Source organism: Gopherus evgoodei, chromosome 5 (assembly GCF_007399415.2).
Source record: "Gopherus evgoodei ecotype Sinaloan lineage chromosome 5, rGopEvg1_v1.p, whole genome shotgun sequence".
Classification (NCBI taxonomy): domain Eukaryota; kingdom Metazoa; phylum Chordata; order Testudines; family Testudinidae; genus Gopherus; species Gopherus evgoodei.
The window spans coordinates 25,790,055-25,810,462 of record NC_044326.1 but is presented as its reverse complement, the minus strand read 5'-3'; the positions used below and the strand labels follow the sequence as shown (position 1 = coordinate 25,810,462).

At 40.6% G+C, this 20,408-nt stretch overlaps 1 protein-coding gene across 1 annotated transcript in view; it reads right to left on the bottom strand.

Moving 5' to 3' along the window:
- Positions 1-635: 635 nt before the first annotated feature.
- JAKMIP1 (janus kinase and microtubule interacting protein 1) overlaps positions 636-20,408 on the bottom strand; it is a 275,429-nt gene continuing 255,656 nt past the window's right edge. The window contains exons 20-22 of the mRNA XM_030563332.1: positions 8,539-8,604; positions 3,945-3,989; positions 636-750 (exon numbers count right to left, since the gene is read on the bottom strand). Coding sequence (XP_030419192.1) covers positions 718-750; positions 3,945-3,989; positions 8,539-8,604 — 144 coding nt within the window. The 3' untranslated portion in view covers positions 636-717. The remainder of the gene's footprint in view (positions 751-3,944; positions 3,990-8,538; positions 8,605-20,408) is intronic.

Below are 20,408 nucleotides of genomic sequence, written 5' to 3'. Positions count from 1 at the left end.
ATTCTCTGATGCAACTCCTACTCTCCCCACAGTTTTACTTTATCCAATGATTCTAGCTTCTTCCCTTGCTGCATGTTAACCTCTCCATGTCTCAGAGTCAACCACTAACTTCTGAGAACTCCACTTCACCTATTCAGTTGCTTTCTCTAAACACGGATTTCCTCTCTTCTCCTATCTGTGTGGTTTCAGACTCTAACAATTTAGTATGAATTTTACCAGTGTGTTTTTAAATCTCCATTTCCAATTTTGTACAGTTTTCCCCCCTTCAGATATTTACTATGGCATTTATTGTCAGCATTTAGCTTTTATATATATATTTTTAAAAGGAGCTTCTGCAGTTCTTCGGTGAAATACAAACCACCTTTGTTGAAAGCATGCAATATGGAGACACAAAGGACATGGTATTATAAGGACATGGTATCATAATAAAACCATTTGATAGATAATAGTTCACAAAGCAGCCAGTAATTGCACTTGATATTTTTTCCCAGTGCTTGATTCTTTTTTGTAAATTCCGTATAGATTTTTTTTAGCGTTCATGGTGTGCTGGTCCTTATCTGATTATCAAATCATTCCAGTTTGAAACTATATCTTTATAAAATTCCTAATTTTAATTCAAATATCTTGCAGCTTGAAGTATTATGCAAATGTTTCATGATAAAAATGCTCCAATTTAAAGCTGCTCAAATAATTATTTTCTGCTTTTTGCAAGTGGATTCAGTTGTTCACTCCATAGGCTCTTTTAATATCCTACAGGACAAAGAGAACATTATTAGTTAAATCTGCTGTATTTAGAAATTTATGTTGGCACCCATCCCAAGCACCCAAACATCACAACAACTTCTTAAAGAGTGGAGATCCTCCTGTCTTTACAACAGAAAGCATCAAAGATTGGCATCACTAATAGACTTCAAACTTCCCTGCTTATCTTCACTATGAGGTGCAAGAATCCAGCTAAAAGTTAATTGAATGTAGTTCCCTTAATATGACTAAGATCTTCTCTACACACAAAAGTTGTATTGCTATACCAGAGTAGTTAAAGTGGTACAACTTCCGCAGTGCAGATCTACTACTACTACTATAAATGTACTAAGGCCTGGTCTACACTGGTGGTGGTGGGGGAAATCGATCTAAGTTACACAACTTCAGCTACGTGAATAATGTAGCTGAAGTTGATGTATTTAGATCGACTTACTGCAGTGTCTTTACTACAGAGAGCCAACTGCTGCTGCTCCCCCGTCGACTCTGCCTGCACCTCTTGCAGCACTGGAGTACAGGAGTCGACGGGAGAGTGCTCTGGGATCAATCTATTGCGTCTAGTCTAGATGCGATAAATTGATCCCCACTGGGTCGATCGCTGCCTGACAATCCAACCAGAAGTGAAGACATTCCCTTAGATAGCTTATTCCTCTAAGGGAAGAGGAATAAGCTATATCTGTATAAGGCACCTTTATACTACTATGACTGCATCCACATTAGTGATTGTATCAGTATAGCAGTTAAGAAGGCATAATTGTACTTCTACAAAAATTGTGTACAGACCAGGCCTACAACTATAGCTAGAGCTGGTCAACATTTTATTTTTAATTTTCAAAATTGCAAAAAATGTTTGGTGATTTTTTTTCTTACAAAAAACTTTTTTTAACTATCTTTTTCTAAAATTTCAAATGGTAATATTTTTTCATCTTTTTTGGGCAGGGAATTGTTCAGCATTTTGTGACTAGCTCTAATGAAGATAGGGCTAAACAAAATTGGAAGAAACTTTGCTAGAGAAAATGATTTGGGGGTTGCTTTTATTCTAATACCCCATTCACACCCACCACCAGCCAAATTATCTGTTTCTTTTGATTTTAGCAAAACAGATTAAAATATCCTCAGAGTGAGAAAACTCAGCTCAAACAGTCCTAAGGCAAGTTATATCCCAACAGACTCTCCACTGCTCCAAACAGTTCCTCTCCGCAAGACTTTACTGTGGCCATGGTAGAGGATAAGAATAACTTCTGTCTCAACCACAGTCAGAGCATGGGACTATACTTTTATCCACATGACAGGTATTCCACACAGATGCTTTAGCCTCCTTCCTTATTGCTTTATTACTCACAGGTCACCAGTAATCTGTGGACACCCCAATGATTAATTAATTAATGAGGCAAGAAAAAGCTGGAACAAAACTATATGGTTAATACAGAATATTATCCTTTTCTTAGGTATAACATTGCTCAGTGCCAGAAAAGTGCCTGGTATTCAACTTTGGCTTTGATTTTTCATTGGTCTTTTGTTTCATCATCTCAGCAAGACTATTTTCATTTGCATCAAACCAACAAATAGTATTGGAATATATTGTGCCCATCAGTACCCACCATTGTTTTATTGAAGACCAATAAACAGCACAAGGAAAATGTAAAATACAAAATATACATAGCATTTCAACATATTGAAGGGCCTGCCCCAACTTCCATTAACATCAATGAAGAGATAACCAAAGATCTTACTGAGAGTCAGTAAGTCCCAAACAGAGTACAAACTGAAGTTAGATTGTAATCCCATATTCCGTAGAAGTCAATATACAAATGTCCCCATGACCTCAATATGCAGAAGAACGTTCACAGGTTCACACTTAAATCTCAACATAAATCAAACATGCTGGTAATATTTCAGGGGTGACCATTATACTATCATCCCCTCCTCTGCATAGTGATTTAAAGGTCTGGGTATCAAGGGCTTGCCCTGGAGAGGTGCTGATTATCTCCATCTCCCATCGTAGTCAATTTCCATCAGTGGAGTTCACAAAAGATCCAAATGCAGTAAAAAAAAAAACCTGCCCTCCCCTCATTTGATTGCAAGCAGTGCTGAGCACTCACAGTTTCCATTAACTTTAATGAGATTACTGGGTTCTCAGCACCATTCAGAATAAGCAAGAGGGCAGATGATGTCATTCCTTCATCAGGATCTTTGGAGATCATCAATAGATGTGGATAAGGATTCCAGAATGCTACTCTCAGATGCATTTTCACCTGTTTGATAATGAAGCCTTTCAAAAAAATCTATCAGACTCCTTCAGAGTCACAATTCAGCCATTTCTCCTTGCTTAGGGGAAAAGTAAGCCATCTATACAGACACATGGCGCAAATTACATTCCCATTCACACTGTTTCATCTCTGCCGACCAACATACTGTGGAGGGGTTGGGATAAGAGCCAATAGTCAAATTACTGCTGGCTCCATACCAGCCACCTGCATGGGAAGGGACCTACCAGCTCTGTGGCAGCTTTCTCCTCTCACATACAAACTGGTGATGAAAGTAACACACAGAGAGAAGTATAGAGCTGCCTCGCACCCCTTTCCCTTGTGCAGGCGTGTAAGACAGGCCCTTTGTAAATTTGCATTAAACCTTTATACCACATGGTGAAATTTCATATTGCTTTGCTGAGATGCACATAGGTGATTCTTCTCTAAGCAAAAATGTAAAGGTTGAAATATTTAGGGCATGCATAACGTTATTTTCAGGCTGCAAAAAGTTTGAGGAAAAGCGAGATAAAGAGTGAACAAATGACCTTTTTTTAAATTTGTGGGCCAACAGTTTTAATCCCGGGGGTTTGGAGTTAGGCACCTACATCATACTTAGGCACTTAAATGACAGTGACCTGGTTTTTAGAAGTGCTAAGCTCCAGCAACCCCCTTGGTGTCAATAGGAGTAGCAGATGCTCAGCATTTTTGAAGGCTGGGGTTGTTTTTTTTTGTTTTTTTTTAGGTACCCAAGTCAGAATTTAGGAGCCACATTTTAAGACATCCTGGTTTGAATGTGTTGGCTGTCATCATTTCTCTTCATGTAGGCATTGACATGGCACTCTTCACTGTGGTCTTCAGCACCTTGCAAAGAAGAGTCTCAAAATGCAGCAAGATCTAACAGTCAGATATTAAGTACATAAAACAAAGAATACCAACCACATTTCTTGGCTCAGGAGCATCATCAAGGCCACACAATGAATGCTAGTGAGAAAAACAAAAAAAGGAACAAAAACTATAAAATAAGATCAAAAGAAAATGAGAAAAAAAGAAAAGAAAAAAGATGTAAGATATGTAATAAGGAACTCAGTGACATTATTTTACAGTAGTTAGCCCCAACTGAATTGACTTCAAAAGTATACACAGCATTCTGGGGATTTTCTTCTGATTTTATACTGAAAACAGATGGCAATATGACAAAATTCAGTACTTGATGGTAACTTTGCAAACTGTAACACCAAAAGATTATGAACTCTACATTTAAGGAATATGAGCCTGGGCAATGAGACCCGAGCACATGCTTAAAGTTAATTATGTTCTTAAGTGCTTTCTTGATTCAGGGTCTAAACAGTCACGGGTACAAATGAATGGAAGTCAAGGTGTAAAAAATTAATTATGACAACAGGTTGGTGCAAGCTTAAACAGGACATACCCCTCAGATATTATCTGATGGAATACAAAACAAGTTTTGATATATATTTTTCTCTAGATATATATTTTTGTGGAGTCTCTTCATTGTTGAGTAAGCAGGCTGGCATTCCACAACATTGTAGTGTATAATCATAAGGAAGGAGACAGATTGGCTGAAGAACCCAAAGTGCAAAAATGCTAAATTACAAAAACAGAAAGTCAAGTGACAAAGAAACCTACCCCCAAGCACAGACTTCAGGAATAAATTACTACTGTGTCAAAAATGTACCACTTCATTTGACAGCAAATTCATTATGCTCAGTGTCATCTGCATGCACAAATCACACTGCGTTCACTGACATGATAAATTTCCAGTAGAATAATGAACTAGAATTAATGCCATTCATTGATTCACTGGCTGCTTGACCTTCTCTGGGTGCAGTCAAATGTGGAATTTAATATTTCAGTAGCCCACAGAGGGAAGTCAAAATACAGCTTAGTTCACACACACATGCACAAACATCAAACAGTGTTAGAAATGCTGCACCAATGTTATATCTGCAAGTAGTCACAGAAGCAGTGTCTAGTGACAGAAGCTGGAGATCACAAAAGTAATTCTGCAGGGAAGAGTGGGCAATCACTGGCAGTAACAATGCCATTTTAATGCCAGATAGAGGGAAGTCCCCCAAAGAAGATGGCTCTCAGGGTTGGGAAATTTCATGCTATAGTAGTACAATATGGGAACATAAATAAATGTAACCAGCTACCAACATTCTGCCAAGTGAATGTGGTTAAGCTTTTTCTCTGAAACCTCTTTTGACACTTTCCTTCATTCACTGTCTTGGGGAGTCAGCACCGATAACATCCATCTAAAAAATAGCAATCTCCTTCTTATATCTGTTTTATGAACTATAATTATTTTGTGCCCATGGATTAATAAAATATATTTGTCAGAATTCATCTCTTCATATTAAATATTAACATCAAGCTCATTCTAATATTGTGGAATGACCTTGGAGAGGATACTGTGGAAAAGCCAACACTGGCAAATAGTTCCAATATAGTGATAGCTGAAATACCTCAATGTTACTTTTCTGTACTTAGGTTAGATGTTAATTATGTTGTCCCAGACATCACTGGTTGGTAACTATTGGCAAATACTTTCTTTTCAATTGAGATCAAAACCTCTTGTGAAAAGCATCCCCTGCCCACTTAGAGAAGAACAAAGCCAGGAATAGAGAGAAAGAGCACCACTCCAGGGACCAAGAGGAGGGTAATGCCCTATCATTTCTCTTAATGCAGCATGTTAAAACCAACCCAGGGTTGAATCCTGGTAATTCAAGTAGGAGTCACGGTACCACTACAGATGAATGACTAAATGAAAGTGGCACCTCACTCCTCTAGGTTTGACTGCTCAGTTTAATCTCTGCAAAAGAGCTTAGTGTTTGCTTTTCTAAAGGACTTGTGTATATGGCACAAATGCATTTTTATAGACCTTACTTATCTGAAAGCCCCTTTTATTATAGGTGGTGCTGGTGTTACTGCCTATTACCATTATAAGACCCTGTTTTCTATTGCTTCCAATTTTGTGAAACTTTAATCATTTGAGTTGAAGTTCTCCATACCAGTTGTCTCAAGGAAAACAGGTTTTTTTTGGAAAATGTCACCCAAAATGGTTGTACTTGCGAAAAATAAGGCTAGGGGAAAACACATGGTTTTGCCCATGCTATAAAATGTGAGACCTTTTCTTCTGAATGCTCTAGCAGCCCCATGCTTCAGAGGAGGGACTTGACATTTGGCAAATCAAACCACAGAATTGCAAGTTGGGCACCCAGAAAATGAGGAATAGACACTAAGTGTCCACCTCTAAAATGTTTGGTTTAAATGACTTGCCCAGCAACATATAGGAACTCTGTGGTAGAGGCAGGGATAGAATCCAATTCTCCAAGGCAGCATTCGACTGTCTTCACCATGAAACCATCCTTCCTCTTCCTCTACATGTCTGCCTCATTCACTACACCCCTTCCATTTTCTAAAACAAATGAGGCAGGAGCCCTCAGGGACAACAGCCTCCTTTACTACACACCCCTGATTCATCCCCAGTGCAGGTCCATTCTGTACACTGAGTCCTGTGGGGAAAATAACTGTGATTATGTAATTAGAGACTGTATTGTAATGAATATCCACAAGGGGGCCTAATTAAGGTTGCAAATACTATCTTAATTCTGGTGCTTCCTAACTTTTGCTTGTCTTTGCAACTTTAATAATTCTAGTAACATAATTGTATGTGTTTGTGTAATCTAAATAGCATCATGTCCCATGAGCTGGGAACCTGACCAATAGGGTGCGTCAGATAAGTGAGGTTTGACAAAGGGACTCTCAGTAAGCTTCTCCAAGTCCAACTGGCACAGCAAGACTCAAGTGATTTAGCCCTGGGTCTTTCAGGTTATTTAACTGAGGTGGTTTTAGCTAAAACAATTTAGCTGAGAGTCAGTGCTAAAGCACCTCAACACTCCATCTTCCTGCTGAGTCCTCCAAAACTAGCTGTCTACAATCAGGGGAGCTAGGAGACACTGAAGCCTGCAATCCTGAGACTCCATGTGTCTGGCGAACCCACTGACACAAAGCTTTTGGATGTCATCTGAGACCATATGAACTTCTTCAAAGCATGGCAGTGTTTGAACCTAGGGTATTGATTTGGGACATATCTACTCCTAAGGAAGGAATATACCCTACCTCCAACATTCATCCCAAACAATATGAAGTCTGCTCCTTTCCCATTTTCCATTAACTATCTGCTTCTAAAACAACTTGAGCAATTTTTCATACCAAGGTTACCCTGATGTTAAGATTACTTCAGTGTTGCCAAATGTAAAGCTGTTGTCTAGTTTTCTGCCTGTAATTTTGTGCACCTCTTTAATCTGGGCCACTCCACCCTCCTTCTACTCTACATCTTTTTTTCCGACCCTTCTACTTCCTTTCCATATCTGACATACAGCCAAAAACAAGATGGCAAAATAATAACCGTGTACAGATTAGAAAAAGTTAACATTCACATGCTCTTTTAGTTTATATAGTGCATTGGATATGGAAAGAATAGGCTGCATGAACCACAGAGGGCCAAATTCTGCTATCCATAAAATAAGGGGGAAGACCAGTTTTGTGCTATAAGACTATGAGTAAAGGCAACTGGCTGTGTTCTCAGCTTTGCCACAGACTTCATTTGTAAACTTGGGGAAATCAATTAGGGTGTGAATCTATAGGACCCTATGACTTCAGTGGAAGTCCAGGGCATATAATAACCTGGCTTCAGAATTAAGACCTCAATCTCTCAAGGCCCAGTTTTCAAATTTGTGAGCCTAAAGTTAGGCACCTGAATATCCACTTTACAATACAGGTTTTTTAGTGCTCAAATATAGATTTGGTTTCCTTATTTTGGGCAAACACATTTGAAACCAGGCCAACAATGCCATAAGATGGGGATAAGATGATTTCCCTACCTAACAGGTGTGGTCTGAGTCATTCAAGTTTATGCCTCACTGAAGCCCTCAGACTAAAGGTGCCATGAAGCCAGTGGGGCAGGGGGTTGCTCAAGTGTCCGGAGTTTCTCTAGAACATATTTATGGTAACTGACTGTTTCTTAAATCTAAATTAAAGGACATTCATATACTAGTCCATGTTAGTCAGATTTTTTTTCCAAAACCCAGTTAGTGAAAATATAATCAGTGGGGATTCTGAGCTGGGTTTATCTCCATATGTAATGATGCAAAAGGTTTGTACTCATAACCCCTGAAACAATTCTTTGTTAATTTGGAAGTTTCTTCGAAATCTGAATAAGAAAAGTTTACATGTTAATATAGGTAATCAAGATCTAGTGACAGCACATGACATTGCACTTCCACTGTGCACTGGAGCTTCCTGAAAGCAGCTGCAGAAAACTGTACATTGAAAGGAAACGGGGGTTAAAAAAATGATGGGCAGTTTGCAAACTTAGTGCTTATATTGGATCTTTCATGCAGAGAAATTATACCTCTGGAATTTAAGGACAAATTCCGTGAGATTAGAAGGCAATATTACAATATTACAGGATAAAATTCAGATATGACTACTGCTCAGCATTTACCTTTTCCTCTATTTCTTTGAGTTGCCGCTTTTGAAGTTCTATTTTATCTTCTAGCTCTCGAATCCGCTACAACAAACAGGCAAAATAGAACGTAAAATGTTTGCAAAAACTAATGGAAAACGTAAATAACTTTTAAAAACAATGGATCAATTATTCAGGAGTCTTATACACACGAAATACTGTGCACAGTTTAGTCAGATACTCGTCTGGAGTAAATCAGCATTGCTCCATTGAAATCTTTGTCTCATTGACTTCAATGGCGTTACAGTGATTTACAAGTGGATCTGGCCCATTCTGTTTATTAGCAGAAACACCCAAGCATTAGAATATGGGCTTTCCCCCTCACCATATTGCCAGTTACGTACAAAGGGCAAGATTGGTACCAAAATCTTGTGGCTAAGAGTGAAATGACGTTTTCCAGGATTACTGGAGGGGTTTCCCTTACCCAGCTGATTTCTAGTGGATACTATTTTACTTCACTTTAATCCCCTTTCTCTCTTTCCTTTACAACATAGCTATTCTTTTGCAGGGGAACTCATGTGATATCAGTGGAAGATGCGAGCAGATCTGGGCCTACGGTCATTCCTCACAGACCCTGAGAGGATCATCTTAACAATGCTCTGAGGAACTTGCCTGAGCAGGAATCCTGAGAAAAGTTCATCCTATGTAAGGACCAGTTCCAACTCCCACCAAAGTCAGTAGAAAGGCTCAATGGGAGTTAATTGGGCCATAAATGATGGTGCAGTTTTTAAGTAGGCTTCAAAGAATTAGATTTATATTTGTAAATGTCAGTTTCACAGTACACACACACACACAAATGGAGAGATAATAATCAAAATATATAGATAGGCTAAGTAAGAAAAATGCTACTTGGGAACTTCTTTGAGTTTGATTTAAGTGTATTTACATTGTATATTTTGAAAGTCGATGATGACCATTTGTGTTTTTAATGGTTACAAAGCTTTAATTTTCTGAATCTCAGCATCTACTAATTAAATAGTTATTGTCTTCCCCCAGCTCCCTGATAATTTCCCATAATGGTGAATATTTAAATAGATGAAAATTTTAAAAGTGCTTACAAATAAATATTGACATGATTCTTTAAAATTATAAAAAAATAAAAAAAAGAATTCTGCCAGCCCTACCATTAAGAATGATCTTACACTTTGTTACCAGAAAGGGTTCCTAAAATAACAAGTATTGGCTCTACATTTCCTACCTTCCTTCAGTCCTTCTTTTCCCTGTATATAAATCACATCCCTTCATTTGCTTTTATGTATTTCTAGGCCTCCTAAAGTGGATATTGTATTATGTTTTTAGTATACTGTGTTTGGCTTAATTACAGGTACTTTGCTCTGAGTGCTTTGCTTGTGGGGTCCTATATAAATAACATTAAATTTAATCTGTCATGTTGCCCAACCACCTAGCACTGTTCAATCCTTCTGAAATTGCTCAGAATCTTCTTGAGCCTTATTAATCTCATATGACATATAATAATTGAACCCTTTCCCACCTCACTATCCACCCTTTCTTCTAGCTCAATGGTAAATATAATAAGTAACACTGGTCCTAGTATGGAATCTTGGAGCAAGTTTGAAAGTGTTGTCCTTGGGCTGAGGAAGAGTTGAAAGACAACCACAGCTTTCTTCGCTCTGACTCATTCATCAGAAAAGGGACTTAAATTGAACTTTATTAACACAAGGAAGATTCAAAAACAAGATCAAAGCAACTCAGAACATTGGTTTCAACCACCAGAGGCCTTTCTAGCTTTCAGCAAGTTGGGCAGGGAGAGCACAAGCCCTTTCTTTTCCTTTTATAGACCATCCCAGATCACCTATGTGGTAAGCAGAGAGCCTGGGCTCTCCTAATAATCCCTGGGAATTTGGGATTCAGGGAGTAACTTTATATCTTGTCACAGGTAGAGAAACTTCTCCTCAGCCTCTTCTATAGCTAAATTTGGTTTTGCTAAAATAGATCTGAAGGCCAGAAAGGATAATTATAATAATTATCAAAGAACCTCACCCAATAAAATTCATAACTTCTGTTTGCACAAGAGCAGGTCTTTTAGAAAGATATCCATCCTTGATTTAAACAGTTTGAATGATGAAGAACTTACCACATCCCTAGGTACATGCAACAGTCCCAAGGAAGAAACAAGTATAATGATAATACAGCATTGTCTTGAGAATCACATAAAGATGGAGTTATACATTTCAAATCCAGAGACAATGCTCCGAAGTTCAGGTGTTTTCACATCTTGGCCCATCTCTGTTTAGTCTTACTTTAACATGACACTTTGCACACAGATATTTCATGGAGAAGTGGTCAGCTGCAGCTTCTACAGATGCACAGTGTTGTAAGTTTCTGTATCATTACTGGTTTTGAATGTTGTGTGATTGAAATATAGTCAACCAAAATTCCTGTTGTATCATGCTGAGCCACAGAGACACAGATGGATGTTCAGAGTTATTCCAAAATAATTAATACAAAAATACAAACCAGATTGCTATCATGTGAAAGTAGCATGTGTACCTTTGATAACAGTAATAAATGCCTGGAGCAGAGCTGAATTAATTTCATTCATCCCTGTTAGATCTGAATTAATAAACGCTTAATCTATTTCTCATTTGAGACATATCTAGCTATTAAATGCTCATTTTTCTATGTATCACAGGGATTTTGCTTTCACCATAAGCAGCCCATGCGATGAGAAACAGTTAGCAAATGTAATCACCTTTGAGATTATGAACACATGATAATGTTTCCCTCCGTGTTATTTTAAATTATGTTTTGTTGATTCCCACTTACAACCATATCCCAAGTTTGAGTGACAGACTGTTTAACTCCCTGCACTGCCCGTCTGTGGTCTTTGTGATAGAATTTGACCATGCTGAGATAACTAGAGGGAAAAAAATTGAAATACCTTTTTGTCTCTCAAGAACTATCATGTGGACTCTTTTTTAATATATCCTTCAAACTTGTCTCTTACAGATATGTCAGAACTTTAAAAGAACACCTTATTAACCCAATTTTTTCTAATCTTAGAGGGAAACCCCAAGCACTATAGCTAATGCTTTATATAAAAGAACAGTTATATTAGGACTGATGAGAATTTTTCAAATTTTGACAAAATTTCAATATGGGGAGGAAAATCAGGGCAATTTTTGACTAACTATTTATGAAGCTTTCTCCGTGTTTTTAACCAGCTATAGTCCTGATCAAATTTTTTCTAATTAAATTGTCCTCATATACATTAAATCATTTTAAAGTTGCATAACAAATAAGTAATATGATGGAGCCAAACATCAACCAGCTCATGTTCTACTGTTCAATGTAATCACCTCCAATTAAAATACTGAATTTCTCTTTTAAACGTTTTACTTTTGTTGTGTGCCTTTACTTGCACTTGCTGTGTTTGCTAAGCATGTTAACATTAAGAGTGAGTCAGCATAATATTTAAAGCATGACAAAAGAAAAGATGATGGTTTGAATGTGATAGGAGTTAAGTTAAGATTCACATAGAATGGACAATTGTCCATGCCGGCTATGTGCCCAAAAGGTATATTGAGAAGTCGCTTTTGCCTCTGTGGGACTGATTGATTATATGTGTATTCAATTGTTTAAAATACAAGCAAAAGCTTTAGAGAAGAGAGAGTTTCTTGACTTTGTCCCAGAAAGGGCTCACGAGAACTGTTGAGTTTATGTTGTGCACGTGGATAGGTATGATTCTCTTTTCTGATTGTGCAAAGAGGAGCTCTTTTGGTGATCTTCTAGTTGGACTGGTCATATGACAACTCTGCCAACCCAGGGTTCCCAATGAACTGATCCCAAATTTGGTTATTGATAACAACCCTATTGCATTTCTATATTGTAACAGTTCACCCTATCAAGCTGCTGTAGCTGCAGTTTGTATCATAGAGGCTTTGCAGTTTATTGATTAAAGCAGGGAGTAGCTGTTTAAAATCCTGTCATGAGTTCTAATTCTACCACTCGATCACTCTCTGACTTTGGGCAAGCTGTTAATCTTCTCTGAGTCTTTGTATTTCCCATTGTAAAGAAAGAATAATAATAATAATGTCCTACCTGAAAGTGGTATTGTGAAGATTAGTCTGTCTACATTTGTACAGCAGTTTCAGAGTGTGAACTGTTAGGTGATCTGGTCTGTTCTCTTCCAGTGCAAGGATGTTCACTGCAGAACACTGAAGATCTACTGTGACAATTACTCTTTTAAAAAGCACACTTTGTATAAGGGAGGAATATGTCCAAAGTCATACTTGTATGCTTTTGGACTATTCAAACAGCATACCAGCTACAGTAGAGTTTCAGTGTTCTGAATTCACTCCAAGTTTCAAAAAGCCTGCAAATTAATTCTAATTGGTTTGTGTTTTCAAAAGTCTGAAATCTGGCATCAAACGATATAGGACTATTTTATTGCTAACTCATGCTTTAGAGCAGAAGATGATGGCCAGCTGAGACAGGAAGATGTTTCCTAGCTCTATATAATATTATAAAATTTTATAACGGTTGAATTAATAAAGAACCTACTCAAGCCTATGTCCTCTCATAGGCTCTGGGGACACTGAGCAAACAGTTAAATTATAATGCATTTTCAAACAGAAAAATGAAATGTTAAAGAATTAAACTAGGAAAGCAGGAACATCGACAAAAGATGTGTTGTCTAACAGAACAACAGCAATTGAGAAGAAAAATGTGTCTAACAAATGTAAGATTATTTTTTGTGTTTTTGTGACAGGATAGAAGAGGTAGATGGACAATCTCATAGTGGTTTTATGGCTTCCTCCAGCACTGGTCACAGTCAGAGAGATGATTTTGGACTAGTTGGACTAATGTTCTCTTCTGGAAATTCCTACCTTTCTAAAGCTACTCGCTGTCTATTGGGTCATATGAATGCACTTTTGTTGGGCAGCTCTAGCTTTTTTGCTGCCCCAAGCATGGTAGGCAGGCTGCCTTTGGCGGCCTGCCTGCGGAAGGTCCCCGGTCCGGCGGATTTGGCAGCGTGCCTGCGGGAGGTCCGCCAGTCCTGCGGCTTTGGCGTACCTGCTGCCGAATTGCTGCCTAATCTGCAGGACCAGTGGACCTCCCACAGATGCACTGCTGAAGGCTGCCTGACTGCTGCCTTCACAGGGACTGGTAGGGTGCCCCCCGTGGGCCCCAGGCACTAGGTTAGAGTGCTGGTGCCTGGAGCCGCTGCTGGTAACAATGTCGTCAATGCAGATTCTTAACATGATTTTCCTTCATTCAGAACAAGATTTAAAGTCTGCAAAAAAAAATCTGTCAGCTGGTTTTACTGCTGTAGCAATGGGATCATCATCAAACAGGACTCAGTAACTAATATCACCATTGGTAAGATTGTGACTAGGCTCCTCTAATCATTCTATCCACATGATTATTCCAGCCATACATATGTTATCAATTATCACACATTAGCAATTATCTTTGAAAAGTCATGGAAAATGGGAGAGATTCCAGAGGACTGGAAAAGGGCACATATAGTGCCCATCTATAAAAAGGGAAATAAGGACAACCCAAGGAATTACAGACAGGTCAGCTTAACTTCAGTATCTGGAAAGATAATGGAGCAAATAATTAAGCAATCAATTTGCAAACATCTAAAAGATAATAAGGTGATAAGTAATGCTCAGCATGGATTTGTCAAGAACAAATAATGTCAACCAACCTAACAGCTTCTTTGACAGGGTAACAAGTCTTGGTGCAGGGGAGAGGCAGGACCGGAGCTAGGGGTTTGAGCGCCCTAGGCGGCCGGCAATTTTGCTGCCCCGCGCGCTGGTCCTGCGGCTCTGGTGGAGCTGCCGCAGTGGTACTGCAGAGGGTCCGGTGCTCCATGGCTCCGGTGGAGCTGCCGCAGTCGTGCCTTAGCATAGCATTCCTTCTCAGATCTGAACCTTAGAGTTCAGCAAATGAGATACTAGCACCTGAATCCTCTAAGCTTAATTACCAGCTTAGATCTGATAGCACTGCCACCACCCAAAAATATAGTGTTTTGGGGCACTCTGACCTCCCCAGCCTTCCCTGGGGACCCCAAGAACCCAGATTCCTTGGGTTCTTAAACCAAGGAGAAATAAACCATTCCCCCACCTTTCCCCCTCCCAGAATTTCCCTCCCTGGGCTATCCTGAGAGATACTGATCCAACCTCTTAAATCACCATACAGAGAAGCATCTCCCTTCCCTTCCACAAAGAGGCAAACAGATTCAAGGAAAACAAAGAGAGATTCTATCTCTCCCCCTCCCATCTCCCCCCCACCCGTCCTGGTGAGTTATCCCAATCCCCTGGAATAACACAAGGGAAACAAGGAAAAAAAAATCAATCAGGTTCTCTAAGAAAAAGAAATCTTTTAATAAAAGAAAGGAAAAAGTAAAGAATTATCTCTGTAACTTCAAGATGTAAATATTACAGGGTCCTATAGCTTACAGACACCAGAAAGAGACTTTCCCCCCAGTACCAATACAAATCAAAATATTCCCAGCAACTACACATATAAAAGTTAACCAGCCAGATCCACAATTGCAAATAGAGTAAAACAATCAAAAAGCCTAAACCGCATGTTTTTACTTACTATTTGAAAAGAAACTTAGAGAGCCTGTAGTAATGTCTGGTCTCTCTCAGACCCTCCGAGAGAAGAACACACAACGGACAAAGAACACACACAAAAACTTCCCTCCACCCAACTTTAAAAGTATCTTGTCTTCTGATTGGTCTTCTGGTCAGGTGTCCAGTTCCCTGCTTGTAACCCTTTACAGGTACAAGAGACATTAACCCTTAACAATCTGTTTATGACATGCCTGCGGGAGGTCCACCGGAGCCGCACGAGCAGCCAACTGTCCGCAGGCACGACTGCGGCAGCTCCACCGGAGCCGCGGACCAGCAGACCCTCCGCAGGCACCACTGCGGCAGCTCCACCGGAGCTGCCTGCAGCCCCCTCCGGCAAAACGGCACCCACCAATTATTCTGGCACCCTAGGCAATTGCCTAGGCTGCCTAAATGGTAGCGCCGGCCCTGGGGGGAGCAAGAGGTAGATTTGGGCTATCTTGACTTTAGTAATGCTTTTGATACCGTCTCACCTGATCTTCTCATAAACAAACTAGGGAAATAAACCTCTATGCAGGGGTGCTGGAACAATTTTAATAATGGGGTGCTGAGAGCCTTTGAACCAAATTGTAAACCCTCTATATAACTAACACCATTTCAAGTCAGGGCATCACCCCCCGCAGCCGAAGTTCCAATAACTATGCCTAAATGGAGCTGCTATAAGGTGGGTGCAAAACTGATTGGAAAACCCTTCCCAGAGAGTAGTTATCAGTAGTTCAAAGTCAAGCTGGAAGGGAATATCAAGTGGGGTCCTGCAGAAATCAGTTCTGGGTCCAGTTCGATTCAATATCTTCATCAATTATATTGATAAAGCCACAGAGTACACTTATAAAGTTGATGGACAATACTAAGCTGGGAGGGGTTGCAAGTGCTTTGGAGGATGGGATTAAAATTCAAAATGATCTGGACAAACTGGAGAATTGGTCTCAAGAAAATAGGATGAAATTCAATAAGGACAAATACAAAGTATTCCACTTAAGAAGGAACAATCAGTTGCACACATACAAAATGGGAAATGACTGCCAGGAAGGAGTACTGCAGAAAGGGATCTGGGGGTCATAGTGGATCACATGCTACATACAAGTCAACAGTGTAACACTGTTGCAAAAAAAGCAAACATTATTTTGGGATGTATTAGGAATGTTGTAAGCAAGACACAAGAAGTAATTCTTCCTCTCTAATCCACACTGATTAGGCCTCAATTGGAGTATTGTGTCCAGTTCTGGGTGCCACATTTCAGGAAAGATGTGGACAATTTGGATAAAGTCAAGAGAAGAGAAACAAAAATGATTAAAGGTCTAGAAAACATGACTTATGAGGGAAGACTGAGCAGGGACATGATAACCTTTTATATACTTGAAAACTGTTATTAAAGGAGAAAGGAGAAAAATTGTTCTCCTTAACCTTTGAGGATAGGACAAGAAGCAATGGGCTTAAATTTCAGCAAAGGCGGTTTGGGTTGGCCATTAGGAAAAACTTCCTGTCAGGGTGGTTAAGCACTGGAATAAATTACCTACGGACAGGGCCGGCTTTAGGCCGATTCACCCGATTCCCAGGAATTGGGCGCCGCGCCTTAGATACTTTTTTTTTTAAACTTACCCCAGTCCCTGGTTGCAATCTGCTCAGGGGTCTTCCGTGGTCCTGCTCCCTTGAGCGAAGCACAGGCAGGAGCGCGGCAAGCCCCGCGGCCCCAGCTGGAGCGCGACAAGTCCCACGGCCCCGCTCTCCTGGCTGGAGCCCCAGCTGGAGTGCTGCAAGCCCCGAGGCCCCACTCTCCTGGCTGGAGCCCCAGCCGGAGCGCGGCAAGCCCTGTGGCCCTACTCTCCTGGCTGGAGCCCTGGTCGGAGCGCGGCAAGCCCCGCTCTCCCAGCTGGAGCTCCAGCCAGAGCGCGGCAAGCCCCGTGGCCCTGCTCTCCCAGCTGGAGCTCCGGGCCTTTAAATAGCCTCCAGATCCCTGGGGTAGTGAGGGGCTCCGGGGGCTATTTAAAGGGTCAGGGATCCAGCTGTCTGCCTCTGCCACCCCGGTCCTTTAAATAGCTGCCAGAGCCCCACCACCGCCATGCATTCCCCAGGGCTCCTGCGGCTATTTAAAAGGTCCAGGGCGGGGTAGAAGCTGGGGAGCCCCGGGCCCTTTAAATAGCCCCCAAAGCCCTGGGATAGCAGGGAGCTTGGGGGCTATTTAAAGGGCTGGGACTCCAGCTGCCTCTACTGCGCCCCCTGCCCTGCCCACACCAGCCCCACTCCCCCTGCCTGCAGCCAGCTCTGCACCCCATGCCCACAGCCAGTCCCTGTAAAACCCCCTGCCGTGTCTCCAGTCAACCCTTGCCACACACCCCTGTGGCCCTGCCCAAAGCCAGCCAGCCCCACATACACTGCTGCCCGCACCAGCCCTGCACACCCTGCCCTGTCTCCAGCCAACCCCTGCTGCACCCCCCTGCCTGAAGCCAGACAGTCTCACACTCCTCTGTCTCCAGCCCTGCCAACTCCTGCTGCATCCCCCCACGGCCCTGCCTGAAGCCAGCCCGCCCCACACACCCCCTATCTCCAACCAGCCTCGCACCCTTTGCCCTGCCTCCAGCCAGACCCTACCTCCAGTCAGCCCCTGCCCTGCCTCCAGCCAGCCCCATGTCCACTTTTGCCCTGCAGTTCCCAGGGCAGTAACCCTGCACACCTGCTTCAATGAGGGGGGCAGGGAGCAGCTGGGACCCACACATGTGAAACGGCAGTCATTAATAACCTATTAACAGCATATATGATGCAATGTACATAATATATAATTTTATTATTTATATAGTTATGGAAAGTAAGTAATATATGAAAGAAATGAAAGGCTTTTTTTTTTGTTTTAAGTCATCCCTGCCAGGGCCCCGCCGAAAATGTTCAAATTGGGCCCCTCACTTCCTAAAGCCGGCCCTGCCTACAGAGGTTGTGGAATCTCCATCATTGGAGATTTTTAAGAGCAGGTTAGACAAATACCTGTCAGGGATGGTCTAGATAATACTTAGTCCCATCAGGACTGGACTAGATGACCTCTTGAGGTCCCTTCCAGTCCTATGAGTCTATGACTCTATAACCTATGCACTCCCACAGGTCACCTAAGTGGTGCAAAGAGCCTTGCACTGGCGCTCTACATCAGAGGGAACATGACTAGAGTTGACCATCTATCTTGGATTGGGAAAAACATCTCCTGTCAGTTCTGAACAGATGCTGGCTGTAAACTACAGAATTAGAATGAAGTTAAATTAAGGTATGTTACGCATGGCGCCACATAGTGGCGTAACAGTGTAATATAGTTTAGTATTTTATTACAAAGCATCTATGCTAAAAACCTATTGCTGTTCTAATCTCGGAATTACCCAGCAGATGTCTCTGCAGGTCAAGCTCTGATCAGAATTGCAAAGTACAGTTAAACAAATCATTAGAAATAAGTATTAAAAATGAAATTTATTTAACTGGTTTGACAGCTGTAAAGTCAAATGCTTCGAAATTTAAAATATTTATTAGATACCACTGTTACTTATTACTGTACTTAGTTACATCTTAGTTAAGAGCTTTATATATATGTAATTCTTATGCAACATTTAGATTATATACACAAGCAAAACTAGGTGACACTCAGATACTACTACAGTATGGGCACCGTAGAAATGCCATAGATTAGATGAGAGAGACACAAAAAAAGGCATATAGAACTTAAGACAGGCAGGTAGGAGTTTTCAACACCATAGACATTTAGAGATAATTAAAAGGGCCCATTATTGAAAGAACCTGTTACATCTGCAGTGATTTATGACTTTACTTAAACGAACAGAGCATTCAACTTGCAATTTATTATTAATCATTCTCTTCAGATTTTAAAAAGATAGAGGTTTTCATTATAGATAGGTGCAACAATCACAGGTGACTAAGACTGAGATGAAACCCCAGATCTCAACTTTCTCTGAAATCTGGTCAGAATTTGGAACCAACTTTGGGCCAGATCCTGTCCATTGCTCTGGCAGTGCAAAAGGCTGTTAAACTACCATACCAGGGCAGTTAGGGAATCTTCCAGCATGGCCGAATCCTCAGATGGGGTAAAGCCAGCATAGGTGTGTGTATGTCCACTTTTGCCATTTTTCTTATCTCCAGGAAGGGGAGCACCTCTGGCTGGTAATGTCCCTTGAAGGGCAATTACTAACAGAGGTAGGTAAGAGCAGCCCTGAGACTGGCTCCAGAAGCTTTAAAGACAATATAAAAAATGTGTAGCGCAATACTACAAATTGTTGGATATTTATTACCCAATGATCCTTTGGTAATCCTCCTGGGGCTGCCTGGTGGAAACAGTCACACAAACAGAAATGAAGAACTGACATCTCATTTGTTAGTGGCTGCTAAGCTACTGGTAGCCTCTTATTGGAAGAAGAAAAATAGCCCCAAAATAGAAGAATTTTTTGAAAAAATATGAGAGGTTGTAGTTTTTGAAAAACCAGCATACCCAGCGAAATAGATACTTAGATAATGGCTACCATTTATTCAGCACTCAGATAAAGTACGTTCACCTGCAAACCTCCCATCCCAGCACACCTGTCCAATGTATTGAACACTAGTCCTTGATACCCCTGCATGCTGTGATGAATGGGTGTAATCATAAGTTTTGCACAATTTAACAAATTACCAGAAACAACATGATAGCTAGTGTAAAGAAGGTTGCTCTGCAATCTGTTAAACAGAATACTGAGGATTCCTGTATAATTTTCTCTACAAAAGCTCCCTTTTGTGATTATCATCATTTTGTCTGTGATATTTACATGACAAGGATTTGTAAACCTGTTAAAACTTCCTCCATAAATAAATAGATTTTTTAAATGCTACATTTAGTTCCAGAAGCAAAGTGCAGCCCTATAGTGGATATACCCTAAACCACAATTAACTGATAGGAGGGCTTTAAATGAAAATGTCACTACCAAATACCGGGATATAATTTTTTAAGTATTTCCAGATTCAGGGAGAAAGTCTCAATAACACTGACTATAATTTAAAATATTGCATAAAAGGCAATGGATTCCAAGCAGATTGTTCAAATATGTGGCCAGATCCAATGGAGCTATATTAATTTACGATTGATATATCAAGCAAACTGCTCTGATTTTCGGCATGGTTTGTAGTCACACTATTTACAATTCAGCCTCAATTAGAAAAATGTCATGGGGACCACTAAATAAGGTCTGAAAATCAAGGTTTCAGATAAACAAGAGAATAACC